This window comes from Leuresthes tenuis, unplaced genomic scaffold (genome assembly GCF_036924035.1).
Source record: "Leuresthes tenuis unplaced genomic scaffold, fLeuTen1.0.hap1 SCAF_8, whole genome shotgun sequence".
Lineage (NCBI taxonomy): Eukaryota > Metazoa > Chordata > Actinopteri > Atheriniformes > Atherinopsidae > Leuresthes > Leuresthes tenuis.
In genome coordinates, this window is record NW_027325362.1 from 10,810,773 (window position 1) to 10,830,675 (window position 19,903).

General features: G+C 40.4%; 1 protein-coding gene across 5 annotated transcripts in view; it reads right to left on the reverse strand.

The window, feature by feature from the left end:
- LOC140312919 (ankyrin-3-like) overlaps positions 1-19,903 on the reverse strand; it is a 91,170-nt gene that overhangs the window by 22,167 nt on the left and 49,100 nt on the right. For 3 of the 5 annotated variants that reach the window (XR_011917014.1, XM_072390807.1, XM_072390808.1), the window contains exons 22-36: positions 17,613-17,685; positions 13,193-13,316; positions 9,731-9,833; positions 8,924-8,974; positions 8,169-8,278; positions 7,317-7,349; positions 6,258-6,482; positions 5,990-6,144; positions 5,363-5,574; positions 4,887-5,094; positions 4,497-4,593; positions 2,980-3,208; positions 1,948-2,073; positions 1,437-1,559; positions 862-888 (exon numbers count right to left, since the gene is read on the reverse strand). Coding sequence is in view for 4 of the 5 variants with exons in the window: in XM_072390807.1 (XP_072246908.1) it covers positions 862-888; positions 1,437-1,559; positions 1,948-2,073; positions 2,980-3,208; positions 4,497-4,593; positions 4,887-5,094; positions 5,363-5,574; positions 5,990-6,144; positions 6,258-6,482; positions 7,317-7,349; positions 8,169-8,278; positions 8,924-8,974; positions 9,731-9,833; positions 13,193-13,316; positions 17,613-17,685 (1,896 nt within the window). In the remaining variant the exon portion in view is untranslated. Of the gene's footprint in view, positions 1-861; positions 889-1,436; positions 1,560-1,947; positions 2,074-2,979; positions 3,209-4,496; positions 4,594-4,886; positions 5,095-5,362; positions 5,575-5,989; positions 6,145-6,257; positions 6,483-7,316; positions 7,350-8,168; positions 8,279-8,923; positions 8,975-9,730; positions 9,834-11,993; positions 12,006-13,192; positions 13,317-17,612; positions 17,686-19,903 lie in introns of all 5 variants that reach the window. The other 2 variants (XM_072390806.1, XM_072390809.1) reach the window with 2 other exon arrangements.

A 19,903-nucleotide genomic window follows, 5' to 3' on the forward strand; every position in this document is an offset into this window, starting at 1 on the left:
GCCAGCTCCAATTAGTTGGAGATATGGGCAAACTTAGATTTCCAGTTAGGTCTGGCTTGTCAATAAATTTCCTCTCATCGTGAAGATACATTCCTCAGTTCATCAAATGTGATGTCATGGCAACCCTATTAAATCATAATAACAAAGAAAGCCGTGTCAATTTCATATCATTATGAGGCTCAAGGAAAGTTCTGGTATAACCAAATCTTTTCGTCCAACTTTAATTAAAACATTATCATACACTAGTTGCAATGTTTGGTTATTGTCTGAAATGTGGGGGCTTTTTTTGTTTCATCCTACAACAGCAAAACAAAGCAAAACGCTTTTGACTAAACCATCGTAGAAATGTTTTTGGTATGTAGTTGAGTGTTAGTATTTTTGTCACACAAGTCTAGAACACAGGGGAAAAACAAGGGCAAACCCCAAACACAACAAAACAATGACTAAGTGGACAAATGATATTAATCATGGCATCATCTTTAGCTGGCAAAAAAAGCTCCTATGAGTTAGTAATAGTAATGGGGTCCTGTTGAACAAGTATGAGGACGAAGATAGACATGAAAAACAAGCAGAGATGTGGCAAAGCAATTTTCTCTGCTGGACTTGGGATGGGAACAACAATAGATAAAGCTTTGCTGATTTAAACAACTGCCATTCTCAATCATGCACTACACTGGGTATTTCTAATAACATCACAGCTGTGTAAGAAGGAAAAAAAGCAGTCAGCAGCATCTTACAGAACTGGGTAGAGCACAGAGACAAAATATTTGCAACAGGCATTTTCATTACAGCATCTGCAAGCAAGCCAACAGAAAGAACGATAAAGAAGCAGTTCCATGTGATGATGAAGAATCTGTTTACCTCATCATCAGGATCAGACTCCATATCCTGTGGTATTCCAAGATGCATTGCAGGAGAGGAGAGAGATGACACAATGGAGAGCAGGGAAGTTATAGTGAGCGGGGAGGTGGAAATAAAACTCAGGGGATGAAAATGGAGCAGCAAAAACAACAAAAGGCATCAGAAAAAATCTATGGGATTAATAGATAAAACAAACAAGCAAAATAACCAAAGCAAAAGCAAAATAATTATAGTTTCTTGTGATCAATCAACACCACAACAAACAAACAAGAAGTATTGTTTTTCTTTTTGCATAATTCTTGTGTGCCCCCAGTGAGCCAGGCAACAGAACAAAGCATGGTGTGCATGTGTGGCTGCATGTGTACATTGTGGGGTCTTAAGACTGGCACAGGCTTTAACACTAATAAAAGACACAAGCAGCAGGCAGTCATCTCTGAACCAAATGAGCTTCAGTGGCTTCTCCTGATATCAGGACAACATTACTCTCAGTCTAGAAACTTTTATTTACACAGAGATGATATGATATGATATGATATGGCCTTACAGAATGAAAAGCACAAACATGGTGATCCTACCTTCTTGTGGGTTGGCAGTGTTATATTCAAATTGCATATTGCAGTCTGTGAAAGGCCTTTTGTGGTTTTGGGCTCTCTCAGGAAGGAGAGACGGCCACATAGCTCCTGGCCCATATCTCTGATCTGTTGGTGATGGCAAAAAGGTTGCATCAGCAGCTGAATGACACTGCAAAGAGTGAGAGCCTCTCATTCCAATTCCAGAGGCAGGATTTCTGTGTTTTTTCTCAACTTTTTGCTTGAAGTTAAAGTTGTCATTCTCTATATATCGTAAATGAGAAAATGTAACAGCCAAAAATTGTATTTTACTCTAAGCATGCAAGCCAAAGATCCGATTAAGAATCTGACTCTTTCACTTGATTCTACAGCATGACGTCAAACCATTTTCAGTTTTCTTCTATATGGAAATTGCATCGAAAACGGCAAAATAACTTTTCTTCTGCTATGAAAGTCAGGTAACATGCCAAATACCCGCTAACAGATAGAAAGTTGATACGGGGAAGAAATTCTTTACCTTGACATTGAAAGGAAGTCTGTTTTCCTTGAAGGAGTAGAAGTTGAAAACCAACTGCTGCCCACTTTTTGTGAGAGGGGACAGGTTGCCATAGCAATCCACATGAATGGGCTTGCCCTCAAGAACCTGCAGCAGATCAAAAGTTCATTATGACAGCATGTACACACTGTGAAGAAAAGTACAACAAAACTGATTTGGTATTGCATGTATTTGTTATCTATTATGCCGTGTTATCGTGTTAATTTACCCTCTTAGAGCCTTTGTATATCATTCTGACAAGGTCAGACTTAGTAACATATACGTAAAAATGTAGTGTCTGTACACAAGTCTGAACTGAAGCGGTCACATTAGCAGACAGGCACTCATAGCAGCGGCAGGTTCATTTGACTTCTGATCAGTTGTTCAGAGTTTTCTGACAGATTGGATTACTAAACAAATAAACAGCACAGTTGAAACTTTCCAGAGTTTCGTGTGGTGGTGCAGCATCGCATCTAACAAACATCACTGCTGGTGCAGAGAACCTGTCCTCGGGTGAATTAAATATCATCTTTTGCCTAAGCTGATAACAGCTACCGTGTAACATTAGTGCACTTAAGCTTTTTTTTAAAGAATACTCTCTTTTCAATAAGCTTAAACATGAATAAAAGTGATATTTTCAGCTACTACCATCTATCGCAGCTATGTTTTACACAACCTCTGTGCACTTTATGTGTTAAAATCCATTGTTATGGTGATACAAAATGTAAGAAAACTGTGACTGTATAAAGACTGTTAAATTATACTGTAGCCTGCACTGTCCAACCTTGCATAACACAAATATCATGTGCATGCTGTGGCTCTTTCTGTCACTTTTACAGGCATGTCTTGAAGCATGATGTACATTAATAGAAGACGGGCCAATGTGTTCATATCTGTATGCCATCACTTTAACAGACTGATGAAGCCATAAATTGTATGTATCTTATGTGCGGGAAGGCTTTTAAATGCTTTTATTGCAGTACAGTGTTTGCATATGTAGAAGTGTCAGCACACCTCAATGTCTTTGCTCCGGGCCACTTCCTCAAAGTTTTCCTGCTGCTCCAGTGTCTTGTCCACCTTGTCGTCTGTCATGCAGAAGCAGCGCAGCCGAGCCTCGATGGCGTCGTTCATCTTGGCGAACACCACAAACTTGGCCAGGTACGGCACGCAGATCAGCTCCCGGTATAACTGAGACGCTAGACTCACCGTCTCAGGAATCTGGTGACAGTCTGCGAGCCAGAACCTGATGGGAAAATATCCAAGTTGAGGGGGAAGGGAGAAAGGGAAAACAACACAGATATAATTTTTAATTCAAACATTTTTATATGGCTACAGCTCTGTAGTGTAAGCAACCATTCATCATAAACAATAAATCAAACAAGCTGGGCTCTTTTTCTAAAGGTGGCCCACAGACACATGACAGTGTGTTGCAGTCTAACTGCAGAGTACCAAAGGAGCTCTGTTAATATCAATCTGAACACACACCACATGATTCAAATCTAGCAAAGACTAGAGTTCATGACTTTGTTTACTGTAACCAAAAAGCTGCTTTCCGGAGGTCAGTTCAACTGAAAGTCATGACAATCTGCAATTTAATTGTAGCCCTGTCTGCAGAAAAGAAACACATGGAAAAATGCTTGCTTGTAATAAAAAGGTCAGAAAGAAAGAAAAAAACAGCCTGAAGTCTCATGATTAATTCAGTAAACAAGTTAGAGTTATCCAATTACACGTAGATTCGGACAAGTAAGAGAACGCTCTCTCCTTACGTAAAGAAAGATGATCCGGAGAAATGTATGACGTAGAATTTTGTCAGTTTGGGTGCCAGTACAAAGTGTTATGGGCTTCTCCCTTGTGATGTGTTTTGAAATTCCCTGCCAACTTCTCACTCATATTTGGTGATATACTGTCACTATTTAGAGAACTACAGAGATGTTCTCTGGTAATTTAATACTTCCAGAGCAGCAGGACTGGACGCGCAGTGAACTCCTTTTTTTATTAACAAATAATCTATCGATTGATAGTTGGTCTATGAAAATATCAGAAAACAACCACTATTTGATCATGGAGAGATTAAAAGTGAGGCATTTTTGCTTGAGGAATCACTTAATTCATTCAAATTATTGGCATTTTGATTATCTTTTTTATTGCAAAAGTTAAAAAGTTTGTAGAAAAGACCAGTGTGCATATTTGGATTGATATCCTCTGGAAACTACTTTTCTGCATAATCTCAAAAGAAAACTGGAGGAAAGTCAGTACAAAACAACTGTTGTTACGATTAACACATTTTTCTCCTCTCCTAATCAATAAATTAATTGAGTGCATAGAAAAATATTTATCTTTCAGACCTAAGAAGATATCTTCAAATAATGTATCACCAACATACATTACAGCTATTCTTATTTAGATATACAATATATATTAGTCATATGAGTGTAAGTATCTATACGGTATTTTAAAATGCATTTATTGTCTTTGTATTCATAACATCTATCTCTGGATTACTGTGTGTATGGGATGTGTGTGTGTCTCACCTGGCCGACACATTTGTGGTAAAGGAGACGCAGTCTGTTACAAAGGACAGTGGAGTTGTTCCTGTGATGTCCTCCCACTGTGCAGGAGACGTTCCTCCTGTAGGAAACAGGGCTAAAGGATGAGCTCACTGCCTTTCCAGCACAGCCTGTCTTTTATCTTTCAAACATCCTTTGATCTTCTAAGTTCTTCATCTTCCCTCTATGAACCGGTGGATTGTGAAATCAAAGCAGGCCTGAGGTGACCACTGCTATCCAATTCTGTGTTATTGCAGCAACCAGTCTTACAAATTCAAGGATGCAATGATTGCTAAACTACTGTCAACGCCTAATTAAGTTACTTTTGACCAGTTCAGTGGAGGCAGTTTGGTGAAAAGCGATGCTGCTACTTGCCTGTGATGCTGCAGAGCAGACGCAGGCATGGTGCAGCGTCACCTCGATGGCCGCTGGGATGACCTTCTGCTGATCTCGGAGGGACGGGGATCGTCATAGTGATCGGCTTGTGGAACTTTCTCCTTCTTGGCTCTACAGTGACGATGGGGCTGAAGGTGGCTCTGTTTCCAAGGACCGCCCTCGCCATGTCATCTGGTACAGGCTGGGCCTGAAAAACACAGGAAAGAAGAGACCAACAAAAGATAAGGACTTAACTTTCAGTCTGCTGATCAAACTTTAAAAAATGCTCAGTCAGACTTTTTCTGAATATTCTATGAAAGTAAGGATCCAGCCACGTCAGACAGAATTAAATTTTCAACAAAAAATCAGGTCATGTATAAATAAAGAATAAGTCAGTGCATGATATTTTCAAAGGATTAAAAAGGCAAGACTAGAATGAAATTAAGTCTGAGGTTATCCATAGAGTTGCACTGTACCTGCAGGCCAACCCGGATTCTCTTGGTGAGAGCCCCTTGTGGGAATGAGGCTTGGACCATGGGCACAGTGCTGCAGGACAGTATGCCTCCGTCAGGACCCATGTGGTTAGACTCCTGCTTGATCCTTGACACCACAGCAAAATACTGAGGAAAATCTCTGGTGACAATGCGGCAAATGCGCTTCTTCTCCAACTCAGCAGGACTGTCCAGCTCTATGTCAGAAAATATCATTTTCATAAGTAGAAGTAAAGTAAATGCCTGTAAATAAGTTGTTGAATGGTTGTTTACCAAAAATTTGGAGTACAAAACCATTTATTTTTTCAAAGCAATTTTTATTTTTATCTTAAACAACTACATGAGTAAAGTAACTTAAACACCTTTGTGGTTGAACTATCAAATACTTCAGATACTTAATACTTGGTTAGTATTATTACAGAAAAGAGCACTAAATAGGTTAAACAGCCTAAATAAGAAAATAATATGAAAAAAACATACTTCTGGAGCAAACATAAAACATTTTCTAAGTCATCGACAGATATATAGCCCTGGGTTACAAGGTCCGAGTTTTTCTGAGTGATTCAGTTCACCTTTTTCCAATGACTTGTTCGTAAATAATATTCTCTTTACCTTCATCCATCCCAGTAAGCAGCTCAGTGAGATCCTCTAGTCTGGCATCGGTCTGGTGCTCCTTCCATGTGTCACCATTATCACTCCTCAACACAATCAGCTCCCTTTCTTTCCCTCGCATTGAACCAAAATGAGGAATCTCAACAATCACAGGACTAAGAGAGAAAAATAATTTTACTGATTAAATTGCTGGTCTGAAAATCCAAAACAAATCTGAGTTGTGATATTTTGAGGAGGTTATTTCCAATATCTCCTGTAAAAAACCTACCCAAGGAATTGAGCCCCAGCAGGTCCAACCTCCACCAGCCGGCTGACAAGCCCCTCACCCTCCACCATCGGCGGTGGGTAAGCCAATTTGTGCTTTTTGGCCAAACGACAAGTAATGCGTGTCGGTGCTGTGCACTTCCGGGGAGGGATGATGATGCGCATGCCGTTGTGGCGGCTGCCTCTCATTGAACCACCACGGGCATCCACCATGAAGCTGACTAAAAACCTGCAAGAGAAAAAGAAGAAGTCAAGGGTCAGAGGAAGAAAAACGGTACAAAAGAGAAAGATAGACAGAAGCCATGGACACAAGTGAAGAGAACGATTTCCATGCTGTGATCACCGTACATCCAAATAAGGTAAGGTAAAGACAGAAATGAACAAAAACTGAAAGAGAGCAGGAGGAGAGGAAATAGATGCTTTAAGCTCTGAAACTTGGCAGTTCTCACCTTCAGCTGCCTCAATCTAGAACATCAAATACTGTCTGAAACTAAACAGGGTGCTAATGAAGCGGCGGAAGGTTTAGTTTACAGTTCTGAGGCTCAAGGTGAGACATGTTGTCAAAGATTCAGTCCCTCTAAAGCAGCATTCAGTGATCAAGGATTAAACACTTTTCACAAATGTTTCACCAAGACTGGTTAATGTGCCTGCTATCTTATTATCTGTCTTATTATTCAAATCAAGAGCATGTTAAAGTTAACCCATTAATAGAACCAAGATAACACAATAAGGGGAAGGATAAGGTTGTGTGTAGGCATAGAAAAACTCTTAATACAACTGTTGCTTTTTCTATGCTGTGCTGCAAACAGCAGTATTCCAGAAAGGTTTTGTGGAAGATTTATCCTTAATGTGCACCATGAGAGAGCGAGATGGCACAAAAATGAAACTCCCAACACACTTCTAACATCTAGGCAGTGCAGATGAAACACCAGATCACTCAGATGATGAGCACAGACTGAAGAAAGAAGAGACAGTGGAAAGATGAGAGAGAGAGAGACAAAGGTGGAGGAGTGAGTGACATCACTGCGTTATCATGGGTGTAAGCAGCAAACTCAGTTATCACCTGGAGTCATACTGAGGGAGCGGGGAGGAGAAGCTGCAAAATAAACACATGGAGACAATGGAGGAGGCAAACCCCCAGGACCTAGTTTTAGTATCACAGTTTCACAAGCACTCCTGGGATCTGTAATGTCTACTGAAGATGAAAGACGACAAAAAACGAAAGGAGGATAAATCAAGGAATACATATAAGTAAGAAAGCTTGACTGACAAAAAATGACAATGAGCAACATAATATCTACCCGTACAGATGTGATTACAAGCAATGAGTCAAGAAGGAAATAAAATACCAAAATTGGACATAATAGATCCCAGTATTTCATTTCAGAGTAACACCAAATACATTTTCAGTTTAGCTCTGTGTAAAGACAGTACTGTTTATTTAAAGCAGACTTTACCATTTTATGATGCCAGATATTCAAAGTGCGCATGTGACATGAAAGCAGCATTTTATCAGTTTATCCAAATTAAACACATAAGCCACCGTGTCATGAGTTCACACAGAGCCTGTAGTGTGTTTTTGTAATGACAAAAATAGCACAGTGCCAGTGAACATGGAGGGACTTCTGTCTCCAGACTTGTGCTACGACACAAGAGCTTTAGTGGATGAAATGCGTTGCTATAATGTAATGTGTGAAGTAGGAACACTGCAGAAATCCCACAGCCCCACGCCTTGTCTGCATTAGTGCTGCAAGCTTTGCTGAATATTGACTCTTTGAAGGGAGAGCAAAAAAACAACACAAGAGTTTGTTCAGTTGTCATGAGGATGTGCATGCATTATATGTGCCTCGTAAGTCTTCTGTATGCTGGTGAACGGATCTTAGCCGATCCAATGAGGAAATACAACTGTGCTTACCCAGAGTGAATGGGACTGGACACAGTGTTGTGGCTATGGTCCATGGTGTCCGGAGTCCAGCTGTAGCGTCGCATACATTCCGAACTGTGGTCTCTGGTCACAGCGAGGTGCTGGAAAAAGAGGATCCAAGGATGTAGGTGAATCGAAAAGGTATAAAATAAATAAGAAGGGGGGGTGGGTGAAGGGGTAAGAAGAACAAGGATGAATATGAAACAAAAAGAGAGAGGAGACAAGTGTGATCAACAGCAGACAAACCAGTGAGCAAAGTGGAATAAAACAAAAGGAAAGAAATCATCAACATCAATCACTGCATGGAAAGAAATATGGAAAGAAATGACCCTCCTCAATGTTTTCATGACCCTAGTGTTAAGGATGGTATGGAACATTTACAGCTTTAGTTTCATTGGTTAAAACTGTTCCCGGCCTCACTACAGTTGGGACAAAAAGACACTATAAAGGAAATACAGTAGTATATATCTAATGTGGGCAAAAATAACAAGTACAAATATGAAGCACAAAGATAAACAAAAGATCATGTATGAAAATACTAATTCATGGAAGTTATGTGCACTGACAGGAGCATGGGAATGACACTGCGGTAAAAACAGCAGTAATGAAGACATGAGAATGGCACAGACCCAAAACCACCAAATACATAAAATTACAAAACTCAAGAGAAATGGAATCTGAGCCACTGTGATAATGATTAAAAATAACAAATTGCCATACAAATGGACATCCATCAACATTAATACCTTATTGAGTGGGTCAACCAAGTAGGAAATGTCTTTACAGACACTTTGAAGCTTAGGGGGAAAAGAAAAACATTTCAGAATTTGCACTGGGGACACTGTGCGGTCCAGTCAAATAAAGGTATTATACTCCTGTTCAGATTTCCATCAAAGAAAACAATATTTTATCTCCTGGAATATGGGATCATCCCACAGTCACGCCATGTGCACATAAACGCTCCATGTTGATGTTCAATTACACCTGTTCATAGGCACAAAATGTGTTTTTGTAAGCTGTTTGTGATATTGTGGCTATCTTCAAATCAAAACCGTAGGTGGTAACAAGTCTTAGATATTGTTTATAATCCAAGCAGCTACAGTTTCTGTCTTTGCTTCTGCCTACCAGTGCAAGCAATGGACAGGCAAGAAGAGCTCTGCAGAGCAGCTCGCACTGCAGTTTTCCACAAGGAAGCAACATGGGCCCTCAAAAGCCCTTAGGTTTGAATAAACTCTTCATCAAGGAGCTGTGTTCTCATCCTTAACATCTTAGCACAAACACACATGGCTTTAATATTATGTCCTTTGTGTGAAGTTAAGCTATCCCTCTCCCTGCTTTGATAAGTCCAGCCTGTGTTATGATAAGGCCACTGGTATAAAGACGGAACACAAAAATCAAACATTCTCCAGGAACTCTGACAAACAAAACACATTTAAGCTAGAGGGTAATCAAAGATACCAAAAGAGGAAACGGTTCAAAAATTGGGCAGAGAGAAAGAAAAATGTTGAGAACAGAGGATTAAAAAAAGGCAATGTAGATAAATTTGATCTTACCGTGTCTTTAGTGGGGGCCAGAATCTCCTCAATCATCATACTGTCTCGTGCAAAGGAACTCCGGTTGAGCGTGTTGGACCTATCCGAACTGAAGGAGCGGAGGCTACAGGTTACCATGCAACCCAGCGCCACGGGCAACAACAAGTGACGGGCAGGGGAACACGGCAAAAACAAAAAGCAAGGAATCCATTACTATATGCAACTTCCAGGGAAACGGGATTTACTCACTGGACAGAGAGTCCAGTAGTCAGAGGGACAATAGAAAGAGGCGGAAGAGTCCGCAGTTAAACGAGGCTTAGATACTGCAGCAGGTTATTCAGAGATGGAAATGTCAGTGAGCTCGGTTTGTTTGCATTAACAGATAGAGGGAAAGAGGAAGATAAAGAGGAGAACCGGGCATACAAAAAATAGTTTCTATAAAAAAGATGTGTTGAGTGTGTATCACAAACGTGTATGTAACTAAAAGTCTAAATGATTAAATTGTACATGTATGCACTTGGTCAGCAGGTGAGAGTGAAAAGTTTAGAAATTGTGAAGATAGCAAAGTAAGAAGATTAAACTTTAAACTCACTTGATTGTCAGTAACTAACAAAGCTTTCTTCTAAGATAAGCTGACCAGGTCCTGGTTCAGAGGAGTAAAATCCAGAAAAGGGCATGCTGGTCTTTTCTATCTGCTTTGCTGCAGTCTGCTTTATGGCTGCGTGCAGTGACGTGTGCTTATTTTTGCAGCCTCAATGCAGTGCTGTAGATTACGTTCAGGTTTTTTTCTTGTGCTGTTTGAATGCACAGTTTATTAGGTATTTTCTTATGATTTTAAGCGTAGTATGTCCCACACGAGAGCAGCATTTCTGCATGTTTATGCATGATGAGCGGCTTGAAAAATGGTTTAATACCCAGAAACAACTCTGTGCTGTATTTCCTCTGACTGAATACTGTATGTGTGTATTGATGCACCATGTGCGAAAGCGCAAAGGGGGAATCGAGGGGGAGAAATTGCAGAGCTCAGCGGGTTTGAGTGGGCACACTATTCAGCACAGAGAGAAGCCCTTTATTCAGCAGAGCCTGCGTACCCCATCGAAGTTACCAAGCAACTCTGAACAGACTGAATGGACTCGCTGGCATGGCACCCCCCACGCCAGCCGATCCCCACCCCTCACCCCTCTGGACCCTATTTGTTCTTCACAGCTTCCTCTTCTTTCTCATTCTGTCCATCCTCTTCTCCTCCCCAGACATTAATCTTTTCCCATCAGTGTTGTCAATTATCTATTTCTGTTTCTGACTCTTCTTTTTAATGCTCTTCTATCACCATGTCAGGGTCATGTTGTCACTATACCGTGCCGTACTCTCCACAATGCCGTTTTTCTCTCACCCCATCCTTCTCTGTCATCTTCCTTCCTCTTTTCCCACCACTCCATTTATTTTACTGGTGATCACCCAGTTTGACTTACTGTAAACTACACTTCCCCTTTTTCTATCTAATATCTCCATGTATATATCAGTGGTCTGATGGTTTTAAACTGTCATATGGGTGTGGACTCACAAAGATAACTAATAACAAATGAGTCATTGTGCATCCGTGCGAGGGTTTCATGAATTCATCTGAATACAAGTGAATGTATAAATCAGGCTGTAATCTTTCCATCTCTGCAAACCATTATTGAACAAACCATCTGGAACAATTCTGGCCGTTTCCCATTACTAACATGCAGGCAGAGGGGACAAGAGTGGTGGATAATCAGAACAATGACGTGTTTGATCCCTGGAAGTTACACTTAGTGGCGCTCCAACATATAATGTAAAATTAGAACAAGCCACATTGAAAAAGTTAAGGGGATTAGTCCACACAACCCAAACTGAAGAAAATGTGGCACAATAAACAAATGCTGGGTTTTTTTCTCTCCTTTGCAGCACGGCTGCTTCTTTACCCACACCTGCATAAAAAAGGAAAAAATGTACTTCCAAATTGCAGACATGATGGTTTTTGTTAGACTGATGAAAAAATGAGGTGAATGTTGATCAGCTAAAATGGAATCACAATCACAATCAAAATCCAACACCAATAATGTGACAAATCTGCCATCACAAGCAGAGAAACGGGAATACTTAATGACAACAGTGTGCGATAAATGACTTGTGGTTTGGGTTGGAGGTTTTATGGATGCAGGGCTGGGGTATAGAACTGGGGTGACGAGGGAGAGACACAATTCAGAACTAATGTTTCCTACTTCTACAACTACAACTACAGCTACTACTCTTTCCTTACCTGATTCTAGGGCTAGAATGATGGAGAGGGCGCAGGAAAACAAGAAGAAGAACAAAATAGAAGAGTGAAAAGCAAAGCATTTGGAAAACATCTGCGCATGATGTGGCTTTTTCTTTTAATCGAATGGTTGGGCAACAACTAAGCACAATATTTTCTAGGTTTATGTGAGTGCCTATGTGCACGGAGCCCAATAAAAGCAAACCATGCAATGCCGATGTCACAAACAGAAAGGAAAGAAAAGCAAAGAACTTGCACTGCATTATACACAAACTAATCAATACATCATTTGATATATTTCACAACATTCACACTCCTGTGAAGAGAAATGCCAATAGTTTTCATATTGGTTGTAGCCTAAAAACAGTATTGTTAAAGTAGATGCAGTTATGAATAACAGTGGAATAACACAGGAATAATTGGTACAAAAACAAACCAAAAATATATCCACGGTCTCTTTGATTGCTAGTGTAGCAGCCAATCATCAACAAAAATGATACTTTCAAATGTAAAGATAAGCACGCAAAAGAAAATCAAAATTCAGACTGTTTAGTGTGATCAACATCACATTTCTAAACATTCTTTCCAGTAAGTATCAACCCATCAAACAAACTTGTTTACGTGGAATTTCTCCATCTATTTTAGTGTTTCCCCTGTTTGTGGTGCCTTGCTGATGTTAGCAGGTTCCTGTCACAGTTAGCCTAGTTGTTTTTATCAGTCCAGCCATCACAGTGCATCTACCATCTGTCACTGTGGCCACAATACACTGATGTGTTTTCACTGCAGCCTGCCAGTTTTCCACTACACACTTTGGCCACTATTTGAAACTGTGGTTGTCCAGTTGTGCAGCTGTTCACTCAAACAAAAAACAGCTTGTGTTTCTGGTGCTACTCTATGACCCATTTGCAGTTTTTGCCTGGTTTTGAATGAGGTCACACAAAACGCTGAATCATTTTGTCGGGTTGAATCAGTAGATGGCAACTTTCCAGCTACCTTCTCTGGTGGCTTCTGTTACTCTGGAGGAGTGATTGTATGTTGGATAATCTTCTCCAAACAAACACCCATCTATACCCATATATGACATGTCTGACATTACATCATAAATCTATGTGCTTAAGATAATCACAGCATCAGTGCTGATACAGTCACCTGGTACAGCCAAATAGGCACATATAGGCTTGATTTGAATGACTGGTGCCTACCTGGCTGAGCGGGCTCCTATGCTGAAGCCCATGTAGCCCTCCTGAGGGAGAGAGTCATCTCCCAGCTCTTTGAGGTCCTGAGGCCGCAGGTATTTGTCCGTGTCACCGGTCATCGCATCCTCACCTGGTGGAGGGATGAAATCATAACATCCTCCTGTTAACTTCAAGGGCCAATACGGGCGAGAGAGGCGATGCGGCACCCCAGCAAAGAAAACAAACCCTCAATACCAACACCAGCCTCCCTCATAATTAATTACAATACTTAGAGAAGGCCTTATATAATTATCTGCACTATACTCCGTCGTTAAGCCCAAACATCACCGCAAGAACGTGGCCCAGCGCAACTTTTCCTTTCACCTATTAATCTGATTGTGGCACAACAGGGTGAAATGCTCTGCAGCGCAGATGCAGTAGTACTTCTTAAAAGATAAATGCCATCGGAAGCAGCAATAAAGCCACTTTGCGGTATATGTGGAGCTCCCTTTTCAAATCAAACGCAGCTCCTTTCACGCCATTCAAAGACAGAGCGCAGCTACCAAAAGCAATGAAGCTCAATAAGCCCAATAAGCAATGAATGTGCAGAAACATCAGAACCGCACCGCACCTCGATCGGCGGACCGGTGGACGATGACACGCCGGTCAACGTAGCCGCCAGAGCGGCTGTAGTGCTTCCCCTTCTCCCTCATGTCCGGCTCTGTCCTGCCTGCAACACTCTGCTCCTTCACCGCAGCCCCTCCCCCTGCCTTCGGTACTGCCGCACTCCGATCAGACACCACGACCGTCATCAAGGTAGATGACACAAGATGTAATTGTTTCCGGTGTCAAATTTCAAAATAAAACAAGTTGTGGAAGCAGTTCAAACAAATGACTGCGATAAACCTCCCATAACTGAGGCAAAAACACCAATTCATCAGAAAGCTAGGCCCGCTTATTTTAGTAACAAACACTTTTCTACTGATTGTTCTGCATGTGAAGCGACCATAATTTTAGGAGGGGACAAATACAAGAAAACGTTGCGTTTTAAAGGTCTACAGAAACTGTTGCATGAGCACAATTACTGCAAGTCTGGTGCATTTCATACAATTCATTTATAAAACAGTGAGACGACAACACTTTTTTTTGGCACGTTCCACCACAGTGTTTTACAAGAGAAACAAACACAGCCAGTAAACACATAATAGTGATTGTTAAGCAAATTATGTGCTGAAAAACTATTTAAGATAGTAATATCACCAAGACATAAAAGGAAAACAAAACTACTGTAAGATCCAGAGACAGAAGAAAACGAATAGGTCTTCGGCTTTTTACGAAGAAAAAAAGCTCAACTGAACTTGCCAGTATAATGTTTGGCAGTCCAACATTGTTGCTTCATGTTTAAAATGTGCCATCAGTTTCCACAAAGGAAGAAAACATATATGGAAAACAGTCAGAGCTACTAAGACAGACCGTTGTGCTAAATAGATGGTAAAACTGAAAGCTGAACTTCCTGTGTTTTTCCAGCCGTTTCTATCTGACTTGACACAACTGAAAAACAATCGGCTTCCCGCAGCTACAGTATCTACGGTCCCATTCAAGCTCACTCACCCTCTACACACACATGCATTCATACACGTACACAAATACCCTCCTGTTTTGGCCTGTATTTTGAGATTAATCATTTACTGGATTACAAAGCATCCCATTTGTCTTTCTCTCAAACAACACATGCACAAAATTACAATATAACTAAAATAAGATTTTTTACAAGTGATCTGAGCCACTGACCTCCATTACATGACAGAAAACTACGGATAGTTAGGCTAAATATGTCCTTAAAGTCATAATGAGCGTTGACGTTTGCCTTTGGCTTTCACGTCATTTCACTTCCCTGTCTGTCTGACTGTCTGTCCGTCTGTCTGTCTGTCATCCATTCGCCCTGTCTTCATCACATCGGCTACTCAAACTCGTGTTAATGCCCAAACGACTTACCTTTTTCCAGCGCAGCCATATTGATCACTACCCTTCTTATATCCTTTTAGTGATTTCTGTTTCTCTCCGAAGGACTCGCAAAACGTCCTCAGATTAGGACAATTCAGAGAGAATTTAAGACAAGCCAAATCTATTCAGCTCTTCTTGTGCTGATGGAAAAAGTTGCCCTCTCCTCACCTCAAGTTCTTAACTCGACTCCAACCAAATTGCGCGTTTTGTAGCCGCTGTGCGCATCTCTGCCGCTTATTCTGTGCTGAGAAATACAATTCAAACACCAAACTCTTTTTGGCGTCTCCTCGCTGCAAACTTGGAGCGAGCAGAAACATTAGAAGTCAAAGCCATCTGACTTATGTGGCCACATCGGGGTTAATTCTCCTGCATGCGGCTCAGGGAAAGCTCATCTAGTTGGATTTTAAAAGAGGGAATAAGTCTCCGTGCATCCCTGGCTCAACAGCAACCATAACAAACTCTGGGTGAGTAGCGTCACTGCAAGCAAATGTCTAGGCACCTCACTGGAAAGGACAGTGAGTGGATAAGAAGAAAACGCTCAAAGAACAGCCTCTGTCTTTTCTTCTTCAGTGGAGGAAGTCAAGGAGGCGGTCTGGCATGTGAGACTGCATCGTTTTGCCATCCCATAATCTTGAGCAACAACTCTGTCTAGTTGTTCCTTCTAAATGCTGCACCCACTGACAACACTTGCACAAAAAAAGTGAATTCATGAGCAATTATGCAAGACAGACAAGAGCCAGCTGTGGTAATATCCTCTGTAATATCCATATTAGAGATACTCTACCGAGTGATGATAGCTGAGGAGAACAACAAGTTCAGTTTTTTTTCCCATAGACATTGCAGTTAGTGGCCACCGAAGTGTGGAGAAAGCATGATATGTGCATGTGATTACAAACCACACAAACACAAAACAGCCAGAGACTACAGTGACTTGTAAGAGTCACTCCAACCTGCAGCTTAATAGGATTCCGTCATATGGGATTAAAAAGAGTTGTTGAAAGTCCCTTCTTCCTAACTCCTTTAAACACACATACACGCACACAGAGGAAAACATCCCACGAAGACAAAGGAGTAAAGGAGGCAACAGCTAGCTGAAGCCAGCTGGTCCTGCTGCTATGCGACCATCAAGGCTACACAGCACAAGCTCACAGCTGATGAATTATGTACACAGTACAAACAGTTTATGTGCAGCACCAGAACATACATCTTCTTATTTATAATTCGAGCATAGCAGTGATAACACTCTAAGCCAATGACGATATTCAGCATAAAGCTACAGAACCAACTCATCCACTATCACTTGATATGCAAGTTGAGTCGAGCTGTATCACCTGGCAAAGAAACTCCACACACCCCTCGACTGTCCTCTGAGCAACAGCCCATGAACGAGCTCATCAATTTTACAAGCATGTAGGTTCTGTGGTTCCAAAACAAAGTGCAGAGGACTGACGTGGGCAGCTTGAACAGTGTAACTTACTCTGTAAACTTGGCTATGCAGAGCTACAGCAGCTATTCTACTGCTATCCATACAACTGCAAATGTCATGTAATTAGTTTTACACACAGAAACAAGTTTAGATCTCTTCACAGCCCGTCATCTGAATGATAAAAGAGTTACACTGACCTTGTTTTCATTTTCTCACTACAGGTTTGGATGAAACTTAACAAAATGTCTTTGATGAGGAGAATCAGACAGCATGAGACTCATGGTGGTGAAAAAGAAAAGAAAAAAAGTGTTTTGCAGCCAAACAGATCAGCAGTGTCAGTTTGCCAACAGAAAGAGGTCCTGCGGGGTTAAAGACTAAAACTCAACAGAATTGAATGTTTGCTGAAATAAAAACGGCAAATGCGGATACCTTTGTCTTGCTCTGATAATGTAGAGAAGTAAACAAATCAGGAAGAAGAGAATTATTGCTCTGTCTGATCCTCCCCTTGCCTGTGAGTAGCTTTATTATAAGCATGATTAACAGAGCTTACAATTATAGAAAAAGAAAACACAGCACTCATAAAAATTAAAAACGTACGAGATATGGCTGTTAATAAAATCTGACATCCAAATTAAAATGAAAAGCAAAGCCTAGTGGTAGTATTGCAAAGGTTTGAGAGGTAGCTCTAAGCAAGGGAGCTCTGCTGATATGCGCTATGCTAAAGGAAAGCAGACAAACAAGAGAACAGCAGCTTGAAACTGATGACAAATACCTTCATCAAAATCTGAAAAAGACTCCTCTTTGAGAATTTCTGGCACATTTGCCCGAACTGTGTGATTTGGATACATTGGATACAATGAATCATGCACATGTTAATGAAAATGGCACACAGTTAATGGACACTGTGCAACAAACTCATGATTAAAACAAGTCAAACAACTATTTGTAATAATCCATTAAATACTTTTTCAGGACTCAGTGTATGGAAATGAGAATAAGGGGATAGTTTTCACATACCTTCATCATCTGACATGTCAAGAAACTCATTCATGGTCTCCGGGACATTGATTTTGTGTTTTTCTGATGCACTCTGCAAATATGACATAAAAACACATGTACAAATGTACTTCTTTTGGGACAACCTTTAAACCAGATGTAAATGAATAACTCTGAGCTACAATGTTGTTGTATTTCTGTTCATGTTGAATTACATTAAAAATCAAATGTTCTAATGCTCAATGTTGATATCTAACTATGACATAAGAAGGGTTTTAATCCACTGCTGCACAGCTACTCATCATGACAGACAAAACCTGAAGCTTAAAAGAGTGCTTCCTCGTATTTTTACAGCACTCAATAACACAAGTTCACTTCAGCTAACTCTTCAGTGAGCAGAGAGAAAAAAAATTCAGGGAAAATCCAGAATAAAATGTTGAATATTATTCAGTGTTCTACAACATCTGCAGCTCAGGCATCTGTTTTAGTGACAGGTTCAACTTGAGATCTTTACATATATTTCCCTATACTGACTTCAAAAGAGGCCCTGGCCACTTTTACAGCAAGAGGTAAAGACTTGGTATGTTAGGCCTTTTGAACCCACATAACTAACCACCAAAGATCAATTGTGGATTCATAAGACATAAAACAACAGCAGAAGTCTGTACTCAGTAAAGAAATGTCCTTGTTCTTTCAGTTGCACGACTGTGCTGCTGAATCCTTTGCAACCTCTTCCTTAACTCTTCATCATCCCACTGTCTCTTTCTCTGTTAGTTTTTCTCACCTCTTTCCTTCTTTACACACATGGGTTGATAGGATCACTGTTAGTAACCTAGGCTAAATGAGGAGAAACCTTAAGCTTCAATCTAAGCCCTCTCTCTGTCTCCTAATCAGGACAACTTCACACATGTGACACAGCGTGACTGACTGAGTTGCCAGCTGATTTGCAGTATTCACACACTCGCTCCATTTACAGCATTCTGCTGACTGACTGGCCAAGTTTTAATTTGGGTAAGGTGGCAGACTTGCAGTTTGTTTAAGCATAGCTGCTCACACTCACACTTAAAATGACTTTTCTAAAAGATATCATAGGAAACAGCAAATATTCTACTTCAACAACAACAAACGTGTTCACACAGGTAACAAGATACAAACTTTGAGTCATTTCACATATGTGCCTGCAAGATGCAATACTTTCTGTAAGATGGCTCTTGAATCTTAGATACTAGAGAACCATAGCAGATTGTACTTGCAACTACATCAACATTCAAAATATCTCAAAACGATAATACTTTAAATGAGACACAATTCAATGTAATTCTTAAAATATTTAAGGAATATCACATTTTTCACCAGAAAGTCTGAAATTCCATCATGTTTAGCTTCATGCTTTGATAACTAATACAATTTCAGTCAATTAGAAAAAACAAACAAGCACCCCCTTTCAAATGTAAAAGTGGGTGTAGTGGTTGATTGATAGCTGTGGTGTGAGTTTCATATGGTTGTGATGGTTATTTGTATATTATATGTATATTGTATTTGGCTATTCTGCCTTAAGGTTGTTGTTTACGACAGGATAATGATGTGCCTTACTGATGTCTTACTGCACACAAACACAAAAGTGTCTGGACCATATGTTACTGATATACTTAAAAGTCAGCAGACATTTGGACTTAAGCAGAAGCTTTTGACTGTGTGTATATATCTATAAGTATAAACAGAGCATAAAATTATTGATGGACCAGATTAGATGTAATTTTTGATCAACTGCCATGATTCTGGAATTATTACTTAAATAAACCTGGGTTCAAGTCTTTCTTCCTTAAGTATTAGTGCACTTGGGCGACACTTATAAGAGGCATTTAACAAAAGGAGACGTCCTTGCTTCAGAGCTGTCCTCTTAAACTGCTGTCAACAAAATATGGCGTGTGACACAGCTGCATCACCTAACGGCTGTTTTGTTGCATCACACAGCTGTATTTAGATATTTCTGTCAGATGAGCTCTAAATCTGTTTGTAACACCGTACATATTTACACTAAATTTATAGTATAGGATACACATGGCACGCCCTCTTCAGATGTCACAGGTGCCAAAAAATTGCGCTCAAAGGGCACACCAGTATACCCTTGTTTACAGCTCCTCTGGCAAGCCTTCTCTTTCTTCAAATCCTCTCTACTACAGGCCAATAGATTTCAATAATAATTAGAAAATGTTGGTACTCATTTTTAGAGTTTTGCATGGTCAGATGGTCCTTGATCTGATTCACCTTCATGCTCCCAACGGTAGTCTGAGGCAATCAGATCAGAGATT